The sequence below is a fragment of the Lacerta agilis genome, chromosome 18 (genome assembly GCF_009819535.1).
Source record: "Lacerta agilis isolate rLacAgi1 chromosome 18, rLacAgi1.pri, whole genome shotgun sequence".
NCBI lineage: Eukaryota > Metazoa > Chordata > Lepidosauria > Squamata > Lacertidae > Lacerta > Lacerta agilis.
In genome coordinates, this window is record NC_046329.1 from 7,274,461 (window position 1) to 7,295,476 (window position 21,016).

The window sequence follows — 21,016 nt, forward strand, 5'->3', positions numbered from 1 at the left end:
GATGCAGCAGCTAAAAAAGCCAATGCAATTCTGGGCTGCATCAATAGGAGTATAGCGTCTAGCTCAAGGGAGGTAATAGTACCACTGTATTCCGCTCTGGTCAGACCTCACCTGGAGTATTGTGTCCAGTTCTGGGCACCACAGTTCAAGAAGGATACGGACAAGCTGGAACGTGTCCAGAGGAGGGCAACCAAAATGGTCCAAGGCCTGGAAACGATGCCTTATGAGGAACGGCTTAGGGAGCTGGGTATGTTTAGCCTGGAGAAGAGAAGGTTAAGGGGTGATATGATAGCCATGTACAAATATATCAAAAGATGTCATATAGAGGAGGGAGAAAGGTTGTTTTCTGCTGCTCCAGAGAAGCGGACACGGAGCAATGGATTCAAACTACAAGAAAGAAGATTCCATCTAAACATTAGGAAGAACTTCCTGACAGTAATTGCTGTTGGACAGTGGGATTTGCTGCCAAGGAGTGTGGTGGAGTCTCCTTCTTTGGAGGTCTTTAAGCGCAGCCATCTGTCAGGAATGCTTTGATGGTGTTTCCTGCTTGGCAGGGGGTTGGACTGGATGGCCCTTGTGGTCTCTTCCAACTCTCGGATTCTATGTTGACAAGCTGGAACATGTGCAGAGGAGGGCGATCAAGGGTTCTGGTGACCAAGCCTGATGAAGAACGGTTGAAGGAGCCGGGTTACGTTTAGCCTGGAGAAGAGGAAACTTAGAGGAGACATGATTACCGTCTTCCAATATCTAAAGGGTTCTCATGTGGAAGATGGAGCAGGCTTGGATTTTTCCTGTTCTGGATAGCAGAACTTGAATGGATTCAAGTTAAAAGAAAAATAATATTCCCACTAAACATAAGAACTTTCATCCAGGAAGAAGAAGAGTTTGGATTTGATACCCCGCTTTATCACTACCCGAAGGAGTCTCAAAGCGGCTCACATTCTCCTTTCCCTTCCTTCCCCACAACAAACACTCTGTGAGGTGAGTGGGGCTGAGAGACTTCAGAGAAGTGTGACTAGCCCAAGGTCACCCAGCAGCTGCATGTGGAGGAGCGGAGACACGAACCCGGTTCCCCAGATTACGAGTCTACCGCTCTTAACCACTACACCACACGGTTTGACAGTGGAACGGACTCCCTCGGAAGATGGTAGGCTCTCCTTCCTTGGAGGTTTTTAAGCAGAGGTTGGGTGGCTATCTGTCATGGATGCTTTAGCTGAGATTCCTGAGTTGCTTGGGGTTGGACTGCATGACCCACAACACTTGCAGCAGGAGACATTTTTTTGCTTTTCTCAAATAGAAAGCCATCCTCTTGCAGCATTTGTTCCTTGTGTCAACCTCTCTGCCAGGCCAACACCCTCATTCCTTCCACCATCGTCAATCTGGTCTCCCTGATATGGATGCAGTCTGGACACCACCTTGGCTTCAAACAGGCCCACAGTCTAGACATTAAAGGCCAAAATCCTTGAGCTCATGTGCAGCACGGACAATCAAGTTGAGTGTCGCAGCTCTTGTTTTCCTTTCACCAAGCTCCGGAGAGAGCCCAGAGCTATGAGGTTAGGATTATTTCTGTCACCTGCAATTATCAAAATGTCAACAGCACTCGGTGAACCCCAACCCCAAGGGATTTCCACCCAACAAGTCAATAACAATGATGTCAAGACATACTCATGATAAATACAGTGGTCCCTTGGTTCTCGAACGCCTTGGTACTCAAAACATCTTGGAACCAAAACACTGCAAACCCAGAAGTACAGGTGAAACTCGAAAAATTTGAATATCGTGGAAAGGTTCGTTTCTTCCAGTAATTCAACTTAAAAGGTGAAACTAATATATGAGATAGACACATGATATGCAAAGTGAGATATGTGTCAAGCCTTTATTTGTTATAATTGTGATGATTATGGCATACAGCTGATGAGAACCCCAAATTAACAATCTCAACTTTGGGGTTTCCATCAGCTGTACGCCATAATCATCACAATTATAACAAGCAAAGGCTTGACATATCTCCCTTTGCATATCATGAGTCTATCTCATATATTAAACTCCAGTAGCTAATGAAAACAATTGCTTACATAAATGGAATCTTCCCCCATTTTCTCAATTTGGAGTCTTATACATGGGGGCACGTTGTACACGGAAAAATATGGTGATTTTGCATGAGTGCTAGTTAGTGCATGAAGGGGTTACGGCCATAGAGTTGTATTCCTAGACTCAGGCCACACCCCTTCACCTCTGGTAAGGGAGGAAGTGAAGCTTCTTCTCTTCCCTTTCTCTCTGCACCATGTAACTGGCCAAGAATGATGTGCTGAGACTGGATGCTTGAAACTATATTCTGTGGAATTTGCTGCCAAGGAGTGTGGTGGAGTCTCCTTCTTTGGAGGTCTTTAAGCGGAATGTTTTGATGGTGTTTCCTGCTTGGCAGGGGGTTGGACTGGATGGCCCTTGTGGTCTCTTCCAACTCTATGATTCTATGATTCTATTTTATACCCAAGAATATTCCATGTGTGTTCTCCTTTGCTGCTGCACGGAATGAGAACATGCTGTGTGCATGTATCCAGGAAGAAGTCTCTGAAAAGGAATACTCTATAGTAAATAAATTCTATCATTGGTTCCATTTGTATTTATAATTTCAGGAGACTGTTATAGGAGAAAATGGTATTTGAAAACAATCTGTTAAAAAAAAAATCAGTAAAAATGTGGTCAACAGATGGATGTCAGAGGAATTCAGATCGAAAAATAATATTTAATAGACTTGGTTTTCTGCATTTATTTTCCTCGTTAGATGATCTCTGCTGTTTTGCTGGGGCCTCAGAAGAATAATGAAGCATTTGGGGGCAAAGATGCAGCCCATGAGACCAGCCCCAGAGGCCAAGATGAAGAAGATCTCCACAGCCACCATCAACCTCCCCTTCGTACTTAGGTAAGTTGGGACAAAGGAGACCCAGACATTGCAAAAAACCAGCATGCTGAAGGTGATAAACTTGGCCTCATTAAAGACGCCAGGCAATTTCCTAGCTAGAAAAGCCACCGTGAAGCTGATGAGACCCAGGAGACCATTGTAATCCAAAACAGTGAAAACATGGTCGCTGAACCTTCTTTACATTCCACTACAATCTCTCCAACAGAGGAATAAAAGTCCATGTTTGGGAACGGGGAAGAGGTTCCTAGCCAAACTGCACAGAAAACAGCTTGTGTCAGAGGGCAGGCCAGGACAATGAAGTTTACCAGTTGCTTCTTCAACAGTTTTTGTGCCATGTTTCTGTTGGAGATTCATTCCCCGTGTCTGCAGTCATGGGATTGTTGTCTATCACATGACGGTGTATGTTTTCATTCCACAAAGTGGGAATTGACGGAGACCGGATGTTTGTGTTACTGTCTTCCGTGAAGTGGGACTGTTGTCCTTTATTCTCTCTCTTTGCTGTCTGATGCCAGAGAGAGAGGGAGACACGTTGCAGTGCTCCGTGTGCATTTATATGTAACTAAAGTAGATTTGCCAAAATGCTGAGTTGCTGAGGTCTGTTTATGCATGCTGCGAAGATTCTGCGGATCCCTAAGTGTGCTGATGCTTCTTGGTATCAGTCGCTGTGGTGTTCGGGCAGAAGAAAGCTTTTGAAGCTCCCGAACGAAAGACCAGGAGAGAGAGAACATGCCAGCCGGGCATGTGTCTCTGCCAGGGTCTTACACGAGAGTAGGACACTCCTGCTAACAGTTTCCTGGCTTGGTAGCCATGAAGGCCAGAAACACCGTAACAGCTTTTGCCAAGATTGAAGAAATAGAAACTGAGAAGGTGATGCCAAAAGCCTTGAGTTCTTCACCGGGAAGAAGGTGGGATATATGTATATTACTCATAAATAAAACTACGCCAGCAAGCTGGGCGTGTGGGTCAGCATCTCCCCTTTTCTTCAGCAAGTGATATTCAGTCACCCACTGTCTCCTGCATACTGAGCGTAACCCTATTAAAATATTGACCGCATCACACCTCACGCCATTGTGCTTTTGAACTTGTTGTTGTTCAGTCGTTCAGTCGTGTCCGACTCTTCGTGACCCCATGGACCAGAGCACGCCAGGCACCCCTATCCTCCACTGCCACTCGCAGTTTGGCCAAACTCATGCCAGTCGCTTCAAGAACACTGTCCAACCATCTCATCTTCTGTCGTCCCCTTCTCCTTGTGCCCTCCATCTTTCCCAACACCAGTGTTTTTTTCTAGGGAGTCTTCTCTTCTCATGAGGTGGCCAAAGTACTGGAGCCTCAACTTCAGGATCTGTCCTTCTAGTGAGCACTCAGGGCTGATTTCCTTCAGAATGGATAGGTTTGATCTTCTTGCAGTCCATGGGATTCTCAAGAGTCTCCTCCAGCACCATAATTCAAAAGCATCAATTCTTCGGCGATCAGCCTTCTTGATGGTCCAGCTCTCACAAAGGAGTATACCGGTAAATAACTCAAAAAACTTTCCAAATAACACTAAATAAAAGAAAACTCAAGATAAACTTCCAAACAACCTTAACGAGTTGCCGGCTAAAAAATCTCGTTTCACTGTAATGATCTATCAGTTTCCTCAGAAGGAAAAAAAGCTAATACATTTGTGTAACTCAAAGTCGGATATTAGGGGGCGGATTATTAAAGGAACTTCAAACAGTGGTAATTATCCCAACTCGGAATTCTAATTTTACTATATCCCAAAGGTTAAAAACCTAAACAAAAGTTCGAGGACAAGCTCCATAGCTTGTCCTCAAACTTTTGTTTAACTTTTGTAAAACACGTTGACATAGGGCTAGACAAGCTTCCGCGATCTTATTATTACAAAGCTGTTGCAAAGACTGTTGAAGACTGCATCCACGTCATTGGCGGGATGAAAGGAACCATTTCCTCGCGTTCCAGCAGCAAAACTGGGTACAGAGCCCAGAAAGAAGCTACCGGTAACTGTCCAGGGTCTATCTGGGGCTATGGAGAAGTGTAGGGAGAGATGGTCAGACAATAAGGTGTTGGTTCGGCATCCCAGCCGCACCTGGAAGGGCTCACAGGGCATCATGATCACAAACATGTTTTGCTCATGGATTTCTTTGTTATTGACTCGGTGGGTGGAAATCCACAGAGATTTAGCAAGAATTACTGTCATTCTGACCATTCTACTGGCGAAAAATAACCGCAGCCTTGAAGCCCTGGACTCACTTCGACATTCAAAGAGAAAAAAATCTTAAGTTTGCGTCATTCTCTACAGTGGTTGTTGTTGTCGTTCAGTCGTGTCCGACTCTTCGTGACCCCATGGACCAGAGCACGCCAGACACGCCTATCTTTCACTGCCTCTCGCAGTTTGGCCAAACTCATGTTAGTAGCTTCGCGAACACTGTCCCAGTACATATTATAAAACAAGATTTGTCAAGAAGAATGTTTAGATGTTAATTTTTTAAAAAAGGAACTGGATTTTTTTTTAGTATATGATGTTATTAAAGTAATATTTGGTATTAGAACCGAAGGTGAAAAGGCAGGGGAAGTCTGTGCCAAGATTCGACCAAGATTTTTTTTTTTTATGATATAAGAAGAATTATTGGTGTATATGTATTTGTCTATTTTCAGTTAGGTGTTGGGTTAATGTTGGTGTTTTATTTGTTTGTTGTAAAAAATCAATAAATTCTTATATAAAAAAAACCCACAGAGCCTAGGGCTTGCCGATTAGAAGGTTGGCGGTTCGAATCCCCACAATGACGGGGTGAGCTCCCGTTGCTCGGTCCCTGCTCCTGCCAACCTAGCAACTCGAAAGCACATCAAAGTGCAAGTAGATAAATAGGTACCACTCCAGCGGGAAGGTAAACGTTGTTTCCGTGCGCTGTTTTGGTTCGCCAGAAGCGGCTTAGTCATGCTGGCCAGGAAGAAGAAGAAGAAGAAGAGTTTGGATTTGATATCCCGCTTTATCACTACCCGAAGGAGTCTCGAAGCGGCTCACATTCTCCTTTCCCTTCCTCCCCCACAACCAACACTCTGTGAGGTGAGTGGGGCTGAGAGACTTCAGAGAAGTGTGACTAGCCCAAGGTCACCCAGCAGCTGCAGGTGGAGGAGCGGAGACACGAACCCGGTTCCCCAGATTACAAGTCTACCGCTCTTAACCACTACACCACACTGGCTCTGCACGTCGGCTCCCTCAGCCAGTAAAGCGAGATGAGCGGCGCAACCCCAGAGTCGTCCGCGACTGGACCTAACGGTCAGGGGTCCCTTTACCTTTTACCTGTGTACACTCTGAAACCAAAGGGGTGCATTGGGTGCTGAATGTGAAACACATTGGCATTATTTTTTAGCTCTCCTGCCCAACTACTGTGAGAGCAGGTTGCTGGACTAGATGGGCCATTGGCCGGATCTAGTAGGTTGTTCTCCAAAATCTAATATAGATTAGAACAGGTGCCTTGGGGGAACACTATAGCACCCGTGGGTGCTGGGTTGGTGACTCCTGATCTAGCCTGCAATGATGATGTGTTACTAGGCCATATCACATTGTCTTCGGCCACCCACCTGAGCTAGCTAACTTTTGGCGCCGTCCTGGGTGCCATCTTAGATTTCAGCGCTCAGTTCCACACAGAACCAACTTCGGACTTTTGACAGGCCAATCCTACGAGGGTGACACAAACATGTTTTTCTCCACTTGAGCCGAGAAGGAAATCCGGCACTATGTCATTAATTTCTTCTTCTTCTGTGGAGTAATAAGAATATCGTTTTGTTTTTTGTTTTTGCTTCCGAATCCTGCCCCGCCCAAAGCGTCTTGGGATATCTACTCGCCAAGTAAACAGCAAAGTCAGGACAAAAACAGCCTTGTTATAAATACACCCTGAACCTTTCCAAGTGGGAATGCGATGGAGAAGGGGCGGCTTGATGTGTGACTGTTTGTCGCTATTTCAAAAATGAAATAAAATTGCAAGGGACTGCATCTCGGCTTCGTGATGGATCTGTTTCTAAGCTAGGAGGAGAGGTCTCTTTACGCCGGCGATGTTAATTTGGCTGCTACTTCTGCTTCTCTTTTGGCTCCTGCCTCAGGTAACCAACATGGGCTCCAAAAGCAAGTGCCTCTTGACCAGACCTTTCCGACACCAGGAAGACTATTACAAGCCGGGGGACCTGATTGTGGGGGGGAATCTACCCCTCATCAGCGCCGTCGACCTGATGAAGTCCTTCGATATGCCTCCCCAAGACCAGGAATACTGCTCTGACCAGTAAGTGCCCTCAGGAAAGCTCTGGGTTGTGCTGGCTTCAGTGATCTGCGTTAATGGTGATGCTGACATCTGGAATTCCCTGGTTCGGATTTTGAACCTCTGCAGAAAACCATAACGCTTTACTTTAGTCCATGTTTTCTTTTAATCATAACTTTTAAAAAATTGGTTTTCATAAAGTTTAATGAATTATCCCAATCTTTAAAAACGGCGACCCAAACCAACCAAAGAATTATAGACCGATAAGCCTGATATCAGTGGTAGGGAAAATCTATGCCAAGCATCTTTTATCTAAACTTCTTACCTGGATGAAAAATCTAAATTTACCAGGGAAAGAACAAATAGGCTTCTCTAAAGGCTGCTCTACTTTAGACCACTGCCTTGTACTTATGCATTTGGTCAAAAAATATAGGTCGCAAAAGCAATCTAAGATTTATGCAGCTTTTGTAGACTTTCGTGGTGCCTTTGACTCAATTGACCGTGAAAAATTGTGGAAGAAACTTGTTGAGCTAAAAATTGATCAACGCCTACTGATTCTAATACAAAACCTATATTCTTTTAATATTTGTCAAGTCAAACTTAATATTAAAGGTCATCTTTCGTCTGATATCCCAAACACGAAAGGGGTAAAACAAGGATGTATTCTTGCCCCCTTTCTATTTAATTTATTTCTATCAGATCTGCCAGACCACTTTCAAAAAATAGAATCACACGCCCCCAAACTTAATCAGAAACATGTTCCTCTTTTATTATACGCCGATGACGCTGTCTTGCTATCATTAACAAGTTTGGGTTTGAAACGTCTTATACTTTCCCTGACCCTCTACTGTGAAATTAACAAACTCTCTATAAATTATGAGAAGACAAAAATTTTGGTCTTCTCTAACAGCTGGAAATTAGAGAAATGGAAAATAAGAGAGCAAGAAATCCAACAAGTGAAGATCTATAGATATCTGAGAATTCTATTTCAGAGCAATTTAGGGTGGTCTATTCATCGCACAAATGCTATAAAACAGGCAAAGTGTACCTCATCAGTAGTTACTCGTTTTTATTATCAAAAGGGAAATCAATTCATCCCTGCGGCCAACCAGATATTCCAAGCAAAAGTGCTATCCCAGATATTTTATGGGATTCCACTATGGGTACAAGCACTTAACAGTGACTTAGAAAAGATTCACTCTAGTTTCTTGAGACGTATCCTGGGACTCCCAAATGTCATTAAATATGAAACAATGTGTGCAGAATTAGGCATACACACAATGGAATACTGGGCCTGGACCACCGCTATAAAATACTGGCTGCGCTGCCATTTCCGCTGTCCACCATCAAGTTTGCTCTCTGACCTGCTTAAGGACTCCTATAAATCTAGATGGTACCAACTCCTAGAAAATAAAATCAGATCGATAGGCATCGAGCTGGAGCCCTTGTACAACTCAAGTGAGCAACATATCTATCATAATGTCTTAATTAGACTAAAGGATGTTGAGAGACAAAATATTGCGGCAGCAGTAAACAAAATTTGCTCTCCTATATTCTATGATTTAAATATCCTCGATAGGGTCAACTACGTTACTAAACTAATAATACCAGCCCAACGTAGGGCATTTATGTTGGCCCGACTGAATATCTTTCCCTCGGCATTTGTCAGGGGTAGATATCAGAATGTTCCCAGAAACAAGAGATACTGCAGATGTCCCCTGAATGTCCCGGACACTGTGGAGCATATTCTCTTTTATTGTCCACTGCACAGTACGCTGCGTGAACGTGTGTTATCCCCCCGTTTGGACGGTTTGGAACCGCAGCAGGGTGGAAGTGTTGGATTCTGTCTCTCTGACATCGACCAAGGGGTGACTGCGGGGGTAGCTGAATTTTTGGCAGCAGTGCTTCAAGGAGCACTTTAACAGGAGGAAATTTTAGATTTTTACTAACACACACCATACATCAGCCTATGAGTTTAAATGTTGTTTCTTTGTGTATATATATTTTAAAGTTTTTGTACATGACTCTTGATCTTGCAATTTTATATGTAAATGCCTAATAAAGGTTTGATAAGTAAGTAAGTTTAACGAATTCGATTCAGTTCCCATACAGTATTCCCTTAGCATTTTGACTTCCCATCCTTGTTTCCAGGATGTTTTTGTTCGAATCTTTTTATCTACTGCCTTGAATATAATATTTCCTGTAACATATATTGAATATAATATTTCCTGTAACATGTATCCCTGCATTACATTCCTTTATCGTTGCTTATATTTCCAGTCCTGCCTGCCATTTCATTTCTTGTTGTTGTTGTTCAGTCGTTCAGTCGTGTCCGACTCTTGGTGACCCTGTGGACCAGAGCACGCCAGGCACCCCTATCCTTCACTGCCTCTCGCAGTTTGGCCAAACTCATGCCAGTCGCTTCGAGAACACTGTCCAACCATCTCGCCCTCTGTCGTCCCCTTCTCCTTGTGCCCTCCATCTTTCCCAACATCAGGGTCTTTTCTAGGGAGTCTTCTCTTTCTAGGGAGTCTCATTTCATGTAGTTTTCTTTTAAAGCGTAACAAGCCGTACACTTCAAGTACTTTCTCCAAAGTCTTTCCCAAGACGCCACCTCTGTGTTATAACCAAAATCTACGGTCCTTGGCTGCTTTCCAATCTATCACTGATTGTCCAGGCCACAAGGAAAGAGGATGGAGGGTACAAGCTAGCAGCCATTGGAGCTACTGGCATGGGGCACCAGGGCGCCGGCCCCCCCGGGGGCACCCCAGCCGGTGGCTGGGCACTTGCACACTGGCAGCGCAGCCGCTGCCTCCCGTGCCACTCCTTTTATCTCTCTCTCTCTCTCTCTCTCTCTCTCTCTCTCTATATATATATAGAGGCAGTGAAGGATAGGCGTGCCTGGCGTGCTCTAGTCCATGGGGTCACGAAGAGTCGGACACGACTGAACGACTGAACAACAACAACAATCTCTTTATTATTTAAAAAATACAAATACACAAACACAAAGACACAAAATAAACATATACATTTACATATTACTATCCTTTCTTTCTTTTTACAGACAAATTCTCGTACCTCCAATTATCCTCATTGCATTTAGTACTATGATATTTATATAGCGTACAGTTATAGTTTTCATTTACAATTCATTTTTTTTCATCCTGGAATCTCTATTTAGTACTTTGAAAGTTCAGTCTACACCTGCCATTAGGATTCCATTTATACCACTATTCCTTAAATATTCTTTAAATATCCTCCACTCTTTCCATACTTCTTGAGTCATCTGTTTCCTAACTTTACCCGTTGTTTTAGCTAGTTGAAGATATTCTATCGTTAGGTTTTGCCAATCCGTTATAGTTGGTGCAGCTTTAATTTTTTCCAATTTCTGGCCACTAGCATTCTTTTATCTTTTACCTTTTACCCTTACTCATCATCCATTATGTTGGGACGTCCATGGACACACACCAGTGCTGTCAAGTATCCCGTTTTCCCCGGGATTCTCCCTTATTTCAAGCAGTTTCCCGCTGCTCTCCCTCATTTTTTATTTCCCTTAAATTTCCCGTTTTTAATGGAAGCAGCTCCTCCCCTGCTGGCCAGGGACTGGGTGGGAAGACCTCGCCTACTTGGAGAGAAAAGCCTCAGCCCTCAAAGCAAGTGGGAGCCGTTTCCCGTGCTTACAGGGGGGTGTATTCCTCCCCCTGCATCAGCCCCTATCCGTTGCCCCCGAGCCCCTCAGCCGGCCAATAGGGTTAACTGGCGTGCGGAGCCTGGCTGCCTTTGAGCAGCTGCTGCTTCCTGTCCTGTTTTGATGGGATCAGACAAGAAGACGATGGGGCTCCATTGCGCGGAGCACATGGCTGCCCTCCTCTTTGCTGGCTGCCCTCCTCTTTGCTCCGCTCCGAGCACGCTTGGAATTTACATTGCTGCTCCACCCATTTTTGCTTCTGGCTCCGCCCACCACTGCCATGTGACTGTCCCCGGGATAGGTGAGACTGCTGATCCCTTATTTTCAAATCCGAAACTTGACAGCTATGACACACACAAAACCTCCACTTCCCCCAACTGCAGGGATATGCCAGTGCCCAAGAACTACCAGCATATCCTGGCCTTGGTGTTTGCCATCGGCGAACTCAACAAGGATCCGGCGCTGCTTCCCAACATCACGCTGGGCTTCCGTATATACGATGACAAAGAGAACGTGAGAAGGATCTTTCAGGACAGCCTGTCTCAGCTCTCCACACGGGGGAAACTGGTGCCCAATTACAAGTGTGATCAGCAGGACAGGCTGGTTTCCGTCATTGGGAGTCTCGACATCAAAGCGTCGAGGCAGATGGCATCCGTCTTGGGCACCTACAAGGTCCCACAGGTAAGGAGATTAATCTGGGCTAGGTGGAAGTGACCTGGAGAGCTCTGTGGCATTGCTGCATTGTATAACAACAACAACAACAACAACAACAACAACAACAACAACAACCACAGTATAATTTGTACCACACCCATCATTATTACATTATTATTATTATTATTATTATTATTATTATTATTATTATTATTATTCATAATCCTTTTTATTAATTTTTACAAACATACAATATATTTACAATTTATTACATGTTAAACATTTTATATTTTGGCCTCCTTAGGCCAGGACTTCCCTCAAGCCTTCCATATGGTTTCCAAAGTTGTTCCCTCTTTGTTTTTATATATCGTTGCTTTAATATTCACAACTAACGTAATCATTGCTTATTTCATCATACAACAATATTTATTCTTTACGACAAAGCCTCTTGCAATCCTACTAACGTATTTAATTGTGTATTTCCCCTCAAATAATTTACATTTTTTTCCCCAATCCTCAATAAATTTCTGACCTCGCTGTTCTCGAACTCTCCCTGTCATTTTATCTAACTCCGCATATTCCAATATTTTCATTATCCACTCCTCTTTCGTTGGCAATGTATCTTGTTTCCATTTTTGTGCCATTAGAATTCTGGGTGCTGTTACCATATTTAATACCATTATTAATAATAATAATAATAATAAAGCGATAAAACATCAAACATTAAAAACTTCCCTAAACAGGGCTGCCTTCAGATGTCCTCTAAATGTCTGGTAGTTGTCTATCTCTTTGACATTTGAAGGGAGGGAGTTCCACAGGCGGGCGCCACCACCGAGAAGGCCCTCTGCCTGGTTCCCTGTAACCTCACTTTTCGCAGGGAGGGAACCGCCAGAAGGCCCTTGGCACTGGACCTCAGTGTCCGAGCTGGATGATGGGGGTGGAGACGCTCCTTCAGGTATACTGAGCCAAGGCTTTTTAGGGTTTTAGAGGTCAGCACCAACACTTTGAATGGTCTTCAGAATATGCTTTCGTTGGGGTTTGTAAATCTGACGGCAGGATGTTCCTGCAGCCAATCGGAAGCCGCGCTTCCGAACGTTTTGGAAGTTGAACGGACTTCCGGAACGGATTTCGTTCGACTTCCGAGGTAGAGTGTATTCCCAACGCTCAAGAAAACATAACCCCTCACTTTGCCACCCCACATAAATCCTTAGTCGTAAATCAATAATCTGTACATACAAGCCATCTCTCCTGCTGTTTTTCACGCATAAACCACTGACTGGTTTTAACAAACACGAACTCCTTTCCAGATTCAGCGTTCCATTCATGTCTATATACACACACACACACACACTGAAAGAAATTTGTGAAGAAAGTAAAGAAAGTAGGAAGATTTATGTTGAATTAAAATTAAGAAAGATAAAAGATAGGAAAATGATTTAAAACAGACGGAAGGATGAATCTGAAGTAAAGTACTGAATGGAAGGTGGAAGTCACTGTATAGACTATTTGTATGGAATTGTATAGATTATTTGTATGGAACTGCAGCAATGCAGGGAGGAATATAGGAAAGATAAAAAAAAGTTGAATAATGTGTAACTAGAATTAATTACTGCTTTTTGTTTCCTTTGTTTGTATCTCTCTTGCATTGGAAGAAGTTAACTACGTGACTATACACTTAGTCTTACTTTTTCTTTTCTTTTCTTTTTTCTTTTTTTCCTTCCCCCTTTTCTATTTTTTGTGGTTTTTATTTTTGTTGTTTTCGGTTTTTTGTTTGTCTGCTTGTTTGTTTGTTTTGTTTTGTTTTTTTACCTTTTGTGGTTGTTGCTATTCCTTTGTATTTGTATCTGCGAAAGGTTTTTAAATTCGTTGTGAAATTGTGAAATCTAAATCTAAATAAAGTTGATATTAAAAAAAATGTACACACACACACACACACATTTAATAAGCACACTTTTAAAATAAAGCTCTTCTTTCCTTCAGCTCGGTTATGGTTTGTTGAACCCTGTTTGGGGAGGAAAAAACTCCTTTCCTTCTTTCTACCGGATTGACCCTAATGAAGCCTCACAATACATAGGCTTAATTAAGCTGCTCCTCTATTTCCACTGGAATTGGATCGGGGTCTTTGCCCCAGGTGACGAGAGGGGCGAAAATTTCATCCGGACCCTGCGGCCCATGCTTGCAGAAAACGACATCTGCGTCGAGTTTTTCAAAACGGTCCCTCGGGACGACTTGATGCGCGATGCCATTTACTATGACAGGGACCCGCCCGTTTATCGCTGGGAAGCCGAAGTGGCAATTGTCTTCGGGGACAACATTCTCATAGAGCAAATAACAGGCCGCTTCTACGCCCATAAGAAAGAGAATTACGAGTCCCCTTGGAACGTTTGGACAATTTGGATCCTGACTTCCCACTGGGAGTTCTCTGCGATGGGAGTCCCCTTCCACTGGCGCTCTCTACGGTTCTTTGGTGGTGCGCTGTCCTTCAGAGCCCACGCAGGAGATGTGCCGGGGTTTGGAGATTTCCTCTGGTCCTTGGATCCAAAGCAGCCCCGGGGGGACGTATTCCTCCGCGACTGGTGGGAAGGTGCGTTTTACTGCGAGTTCGTCATATCGGACCAGTTTCCTCCAGAGGAGCTCAAAAACTGTACCGGGGAGGAGAAGGTGGAGGACTTGCCCCCGATCTTGTTTGAAAGGAGAATGACAGGCCGCAGCTACAGGGTCTACAACGCCGCATATTCCGTAGCGCATGCTTTGCACTTTTTGCACTCGCCGGGGTCAAAACGGAGGGCGCCGTGGGGTGGCAAGAAGCTTCTGGATGTCCAGCCATGGCAGGTAACAGAATCTCTCTGTTTTCAGTGCTGCATTTATGTATAAGTTAAACAAGCTATAGCTTAGGGCCCAAATCTCTTGGCCTCTCTCCCCCCCCGCCCCCCACAATTTAAAGGGGGCAAAAACTGGATGTACATTTCCAAAATATAAGATGAAAAACAAATAAAATAAAACCTACACCCAGCAACAGTGTTTTGTGTTGTGTAGTCAAAACAAAATAAAAAATAAAAAAAATTCCTTCCAGTAGCACCTCCTTCAACTGTTCCTCATCAGGCTTGGTCCCCAGAACCCTTGATCGCCCACCTCTGCACATGTTCCAGCTTGTCAACATAGAATCCTAGAGTTGGAAGAGACCCCAAGGGCCATCCGGTCCAACCCCCTGCCAAGCAGGAAACACCATCAAAGCATTCCTGACAGATGGCTGTCAAGCCTCTGCTTAAAGACCTCCAAAGAAGGAGACTCCACCACACTCCTGGGCAGCAAATCCCACTGTCCAACAGCTCTTACTGTCAGGAAGTTTAGGTGGAATCTTCTTTCTTGTAGTTTGAATCCATTGCCCCGTGTCCACTTCTCTGGAGCAGCAGAAAACAACCTTTCTCCCTCCTCTATATGACATCCTTTGATATATTTGAACATGGCTATCCTATCACCCCTTAACCTTCTCTTCTGCAGGCTAAACAGACCCAGCTCCCTAAGCCGTTCCTCCTAAGGCAACGTTTCCAGGCCTTGGACCATTTTGGTTGCCCTCCTCTGGGGCAGCTCCTTATGTTTCAGGTCTCTTGCAGCTGGAATCAGCCCGCCAATTATCTTAGCATGTCTGCCATTTCAGATCCACGCGACTTTAAGGAACATCCGCTTTAACAACAGCGCTGGAGATGAAATATCTCTTATCGAAGACAGTGAGAGATCGGTTGACTGGGATATCCTGAACTGGATCTTTTTCCCAAATGGGTCTTCAGCGAAAGCAGAAGTCGGAAGGGTGGCGGCTCCCCCAGGCCAAGACTTCACCATTAACTCAGAAGCAATTGTGTGGGGTGCTGAGGTGGGTAGCAGGCAAATATTCTTGGGGTCATGGAGAAGCAGAGAACCCTTAAACTCAATCCCTTGGAAATGGAAGACTGGGGCGGATAAAAAAGCTCCATCAATAATTTGGTCCTGGATAAATTCACATTTTAACATTTTGATAAGAGTATTTCTTTTCCCCTGTGTCGATGAACCATTTTCATGACAAGGGAAACTTCTTTTGAGTGCTTCTACAGCCTCTTCAGTATTCTTCTTCTTTGGCGATCCCTCGAGAGCCAGTGTGGTGTAGTGGTTAAGAGCGGTAGACTCGTTATCTGGGGAACCGGGTTCGCGTCTCCTCTCCTCCACATGCAGCTGCTGGGTGACCTTGGGCAAGTCACACTTCTCTGAAGTCTCTCAGCCCACTCACCTCACAGAGTGTTTGTTGTGGGGGAGGAAGGGAAAGGAGAATGTTAGCCGCTTTGAGACTCCTTCGGGTAGTGAAAAGCGGGATATCAAATCCAAACTCTTCTTCTTCTTCTTCTTCTCGTAGCCGAGTAAGATTTTCTTCCATGAAAACGGTTTTAACAGTGAGTCCGTAAGTGACTGTGGAGGCCAATTCTCCATCCACACGTCCTTCCACAGTGGGGACATAGGTGTCCGAGTGGGAGTTGGTCCCGGTGAGGGTTTGCCAAGTGTGCCTCCCTCTTAGCACGTTTCTCCCTTGCGTCCTGAGTTCGAGTGTCTTTAAAGCCCATGGCACCTTTGGTAAAGGCTGTTCTCCAATTGGAGCGCTTGCAGGCCAGTGTTTCCCAGCTGTTGGTGTTTATACTACTTTTTTTTTTTTTTAGATTTGCCTTGAGAGAGTCTTTGAACCTCTTTTGTTGCATTGCAGTGTGGTGTAGTGTTTAAGAGCGGTATACTCGTAACCTGGTGAACCGGGTAGGCGTTTCCGCTTTTCCACATGCAGCTGCTGGGTGACCTTGGGCTAGTCACACTTCTCTGAAGTCTCTCAGCCCCACTCACCCCACAGAGGAGGAAGGGAAAAGGAGAATGTGAGCCGCTTTGAGACTCCTTCGGGTAGTGATAAAGCGGGGTATCAAATCCAAACTCCTTCTTCTTACGCTTCCCATTTTTACGTTCGGAATAGAGTAGTTTGCTTTGGAAGACGATAACCAGGTATCCGCACAACATGGCCAGTCCGACGAAGTTGATTTGTATTCGACAAGTATTGATGCTGCTGTGGAAGGTTAGGAGAGTGAATGCAGCAGGAAAAAAATGCAGGGGAACCAATCAACTCTCTCTTTTATCCCTTTTAGACAAACCGTTTTGCCAGATGTGTGGAGAGGTGCCCTCCAGGGCACAGCATAAAAGTGAAAGAGGGGGAGCCAGTTTGCTGCTATGGATGTGTCCGCTGCTCAGAGGGGACCTTTTCTAACCAGACAGGTATGTCATTCACGGCAGATTTAGAACAATGTTTCCTAAACTCCTACCCACTCAAACCTCTCTTGTTCCTGCGATACATTGACAATATTTTTTTATTATCTGGACACATGGTCAACAGACCTTGGGCACCTTCCACCAGACATTCAATGACTTTCACCCCACCGTCAACCTAACAATGAACTAATCTATGCAAGAAATACATATTTTATTTTTTTGGACACTACTATAAAATTACAGGATGGGCATATGGACACCACCTTGGACCCCCCCCCCCACAATTTAAAGGGAAAAAAACTGGATGTACATTTCCAAAATATAAGATAAAAAACAAATAAAATAAAACCTGCATCCCTCAATCTCTCTGTGAGCTGAACTGGTCAAAACAATAATTTTATTAATTTATTTTTTGTCATGCCTGAGATACTGAAAACGGTGTCTTGTTTGTTCCAGATGCAGCTCAGTGTGCCCAGTGCCCTGAAGATCAGCACCCAAACGAGAAACAAAACCGGTGCGTTTCCAAGAAAATCAACTACCTTTCCTATCACGATATCCTGGGCTCTGTTTTGGTTTTCCTTGCCTTTTTCTTCTCCCTGCTCACCTCTTTGGTCTTGGCAACCTTCGTTAAACACCGAGACACGCCCATCGTCAGAGCCAACAACCGGGACCTCACCTACGTCCTTCTCGTCTCCCTCCTGCTCTGCTTCGTCTGCTCCTTCCTCTTCATCGGCCGGCCCGGGACGGTCACCTGCCTTCTCCGACAAACGGCTTTCGGCCTCGTCTTCTCTGCTGCCGTTTCTTCCATCTTGGCCAAAACCGCCACCGTGGTCCTGGCCTTCATGGCCACCAAGCCAGGAAACATGGCGAGGAGACTGTTAGACAGACAACTGACCAACGGCATCGTCCTGACCGGCCCCCTGGTCCAAGTTGTCATCTGTGCGGCGTGGCTCGGAACCTCCCCTCCGTTCCCAAACTTGGACTTCCATTCCCTAGTCGGAGAGATTGTAGTGGAATGCGACGAAGGCTCTGCCGCCATGTTTTATTCTGTCCTGGGTTACATGGGTCTCCTGGCCCTCACCAGCTTCACGGTGGCTTTCCTAGCTAGGAAATTGCCCGACAGCTTTAATGAGGCCAAGTTTATCACCTTCAGCATGCTGGTCTTTTGCAGTGTCTGGGTCTCCTTTGTCCCAACATACCTGAGCACCAAGGGGAGGTTCATGGTGGCTGTGGAGATCTTCTCCATCTTGGCCTCCGGGGCTGGTCTCCTGGGCTGCATCTTCCTCCCCAAATGTTACATAATTATCCTGAGGCCCCATCTCAACAGCAGAGATAATCTAATTCGGAAAAGTCTGTCCAGTTGATGTTAGAGAACAATATACAGGGGGTAGAGGCAGGGGCGTAGCAAGGTAAATTGGTAAATCTTTAAAATGTTCTGTGTGATTGGATGTCCTGTATCGAATCAGAACACACGGGCTTAGGATCCTTAGTGCAGGCTTAAGCTCAGGCAAACACGAAGAAGTGTGCATGCACACGAAAGCTCATACCAAGAACAAACTTAGTTGGTCTCTAAGGTGCTACTGATAATTTGTCACCCCCTCCATTACGGAAACTGGGGCGGGGTCCCCCCCTTGCTACGCCCCTAGGTACAGGTTTTAGAGCCCATGCCATTCGGGGCCAAGACACTTTGAGCTTTCATTCCATAGTATGTGTTGATGCTGTGCAACACATAACTGTATCTGGCTTCTCCAGCAAGTTCGATTTTGTGTACACCTTCATCCCTTTATATTTTTCATAGTCCCACCAGGTAGGCTGTTGTTGTTGTTGTTGCTGTTCAGTCGTTCAGTCGTGTCCGCCTCTTCGTGACCCCATGGACCAGAGCACGCCAGGCACGCCTACCCTTCACTGCCTCCCGCAGTTTGGCCAAACTCATGCCAGTCGCTTCGAGAACACTGTCCATTAATGTAGGCTAGGCTACGTTAATACAGATGGTAGGTGGATTGAGGTTGAATCCTGACAAGGCAGAGGTTGAATCCTGAAAAGACAGAGGTACTGTTTTGGGGGACAAGGGGTGGGTAGGTGTGGGGGACTCCCTGGTCCTGAATGGAGTAACTGTGCCCCTGAAGGTCCAGGTGTCGTCAACAAATTGTGTTTGTGTTGTTTTTTTTGGGGGGGGGTGTTGCAAAGGTAGAGTGAGGGGGGCTGCTGGGGCATTGGCCCCGGGCACATATTTTTGGTGCAAGTTTGCAAAATAATGAAGAAGAGACGGGGTGGGGGGGTTGCAAATGGGGTGGAGGAATGCGGTCTCCTTCAGCACCCCACTTGTCACTCTCCCCCCCCCCCCACAGGATTATGAGGAACCAGTTCTTTGGCTGATTGATATCTGGTGCCCTTTTAAATGTGTTGTGGAAGGAGGGATAACTCGCTTGTTTTTGTTCCTATTATTATTATTATGCATTTTGTGTTTTTTTATATTGAAATTTTATGTCGTGAACCGCCCCCGAGATCTTACAGGTGTTTATGAAATGCAAATGTAATTAATAATACTAATAATAGTAACTGTGGGAATGTTTAGGAGTGTGGATGAGTATATATATTTTTATATATCTCATCCCAGCTTGTATTTACAAGCTCCAAACTTAGCAGAGTTCCATTCCCTTCTAAAACACAGCGGAAAACGGTTGCATAGGCTTGCTAAAGCCTCTATAAGAAATATATATTCCTGGTATATTCCCCTTCTTCCCTCTTAAAAGCAAAGACACAACACAGTACTGATTATAAGATATAAAAGAGTTTACTTACAGTCATCCATGAGTTACAGTACAGGCTCAAAGAGGCAGATAAGCTTAGATAAATCTATTTACATGTGGTGAAGCTGATTCCATAGGGGAACAGGCTTCACCTCTGCTTCTGAGCATCCTGCTTGTTCAAAAGACGAGGCAAAATGGAGAGAGATCTTTGGGATCTTGTTCCCAGGGAAGACCACACCTACTTCTGGTTCCTGTAACTCAGTCCAGGTAAACAGGAAGTTAAGCCTGGAGGACTGAGTTACCTTCATGTCCACTCTAGCAGTGTTGGGTTTGGCTGCTCTGTGTTTACATCCCACAGTAACAACCATTAATGGGGCCTCTTTGGGTTCCGTCAGTCAACCAGTTACTGGTACATATCCGCCTAACAGTTGCCTCGTCCAGCGCACATTTTAGCAGCTTCACTCTCCTTCCAATCCTTTTGCTCGCCAGAAGCCTCTCAAGGTCATGCCAGTCTGTCGCCGCCACCCAGGATGTCCGCTCCACTTCCCCGTGGGGAGGAGTTGCGGTGGACCGCGTGGCCGCCCCTCCCCACTTCCGGGTGGCCGGGGAACCTTGTCCCTCGCCGCCTGGAGGAGTCCCGGCCACGTCAGCAAGCAGCCGGCCAACCAGCCGGCTGGGGGCTTGCTTTTAAAGAGAGGCGCGAGCCGGAGGGGCTTCCTTTTCGGCTCGCTTCCTCAAATCTCCCACCCTCCCTCCCTACTTGCAGGTTTCACTCTATGGCCTTGCTTTGGACTTCGGTTGGTTGCCTGCCCTTGTCGGGGGCCTGGTAGGAATTTTTTCCACTTGGCAGATTGGCTGGGCCATTTGGTTTTCGCCTACCACTTAGCAATCGCCACACTTTGTAAAGTGTTGTGGTTAGGCATTGGGTGACCTAATGTTGGGGAGGGGAGGCCTGGCCATCGCCTGCCCCTCCAAGCTTAAGGGTATTTCGTTAAAGGAATCATAGAATCATAGAATCCTAGAGTTGGAAGAGACCCCAAGGGCCATCCAGTCCAACCCCCTGCCAAGCAGGAAACACCATCAAAGCATTCCTGACAGGTGGCTGTCAAGCCTCCGCTTAAAGACCTCCAAAGAAGGAGACTCCACCACACTTCCTCTCTCTCCACCCAGCGCAGATCCCTCCATCGTTTCATCTGCCCCAAGTGTAACAGACATTTAACCACCAATTCTGGGCCCAACATCTGACTATTTGGGAAATGGAAGATAATGCCAGCTAAAAGCTAATCACCAGCCCCTTGTCATTTATCAAGCAGCTCCTCGCATTATCTTTGTCGTTCAGTTTGAACTGTCATCTATCTGACTGAACAATCTCCTTTGCCTCCCCTGATACACTTAAGGTCATCTCTTGCTGGGACGTCACTAAGCTTTCAGAGAGTTCTTAGAAAGGGAAGATACATGGGAACATGATAAAATGAGC

General features: G+C 45.3%; 1 protein-coding gene across 1 annotated transcript; it reads left to right on the forward strand.

The window, feature by feature from the left end:
• Window positions 1-2,843: 2,843 nt before the first annotated feature.
• On the forward strand, window positions 2,844-20,230 carry LOC117039714 (vomeronasal type-2 receptor 26-like). Its single transcript, XM_033136896.1, has 8 exons — window positions 2,844-2,915; window positions 7,025-7,200; window positions 11,248-11,545; window positions 13,499-14,350; window positions 15,177-15,389; window positions 16,669-16,795; window positions 17,246-18,005; window positions 20,029-20,230. The coding sequence occupies exons 1-8, from the start codon at window positions 2,844-2,846 to the stop codon at window positions 20,228-20,230; spliced, it is 2,700 nt and encodes an 899-aa protein (XP_032992787.1).
• The last annotated feature ends 786 nt before the right edge of the window (window positions 20,231-21,016 follow it).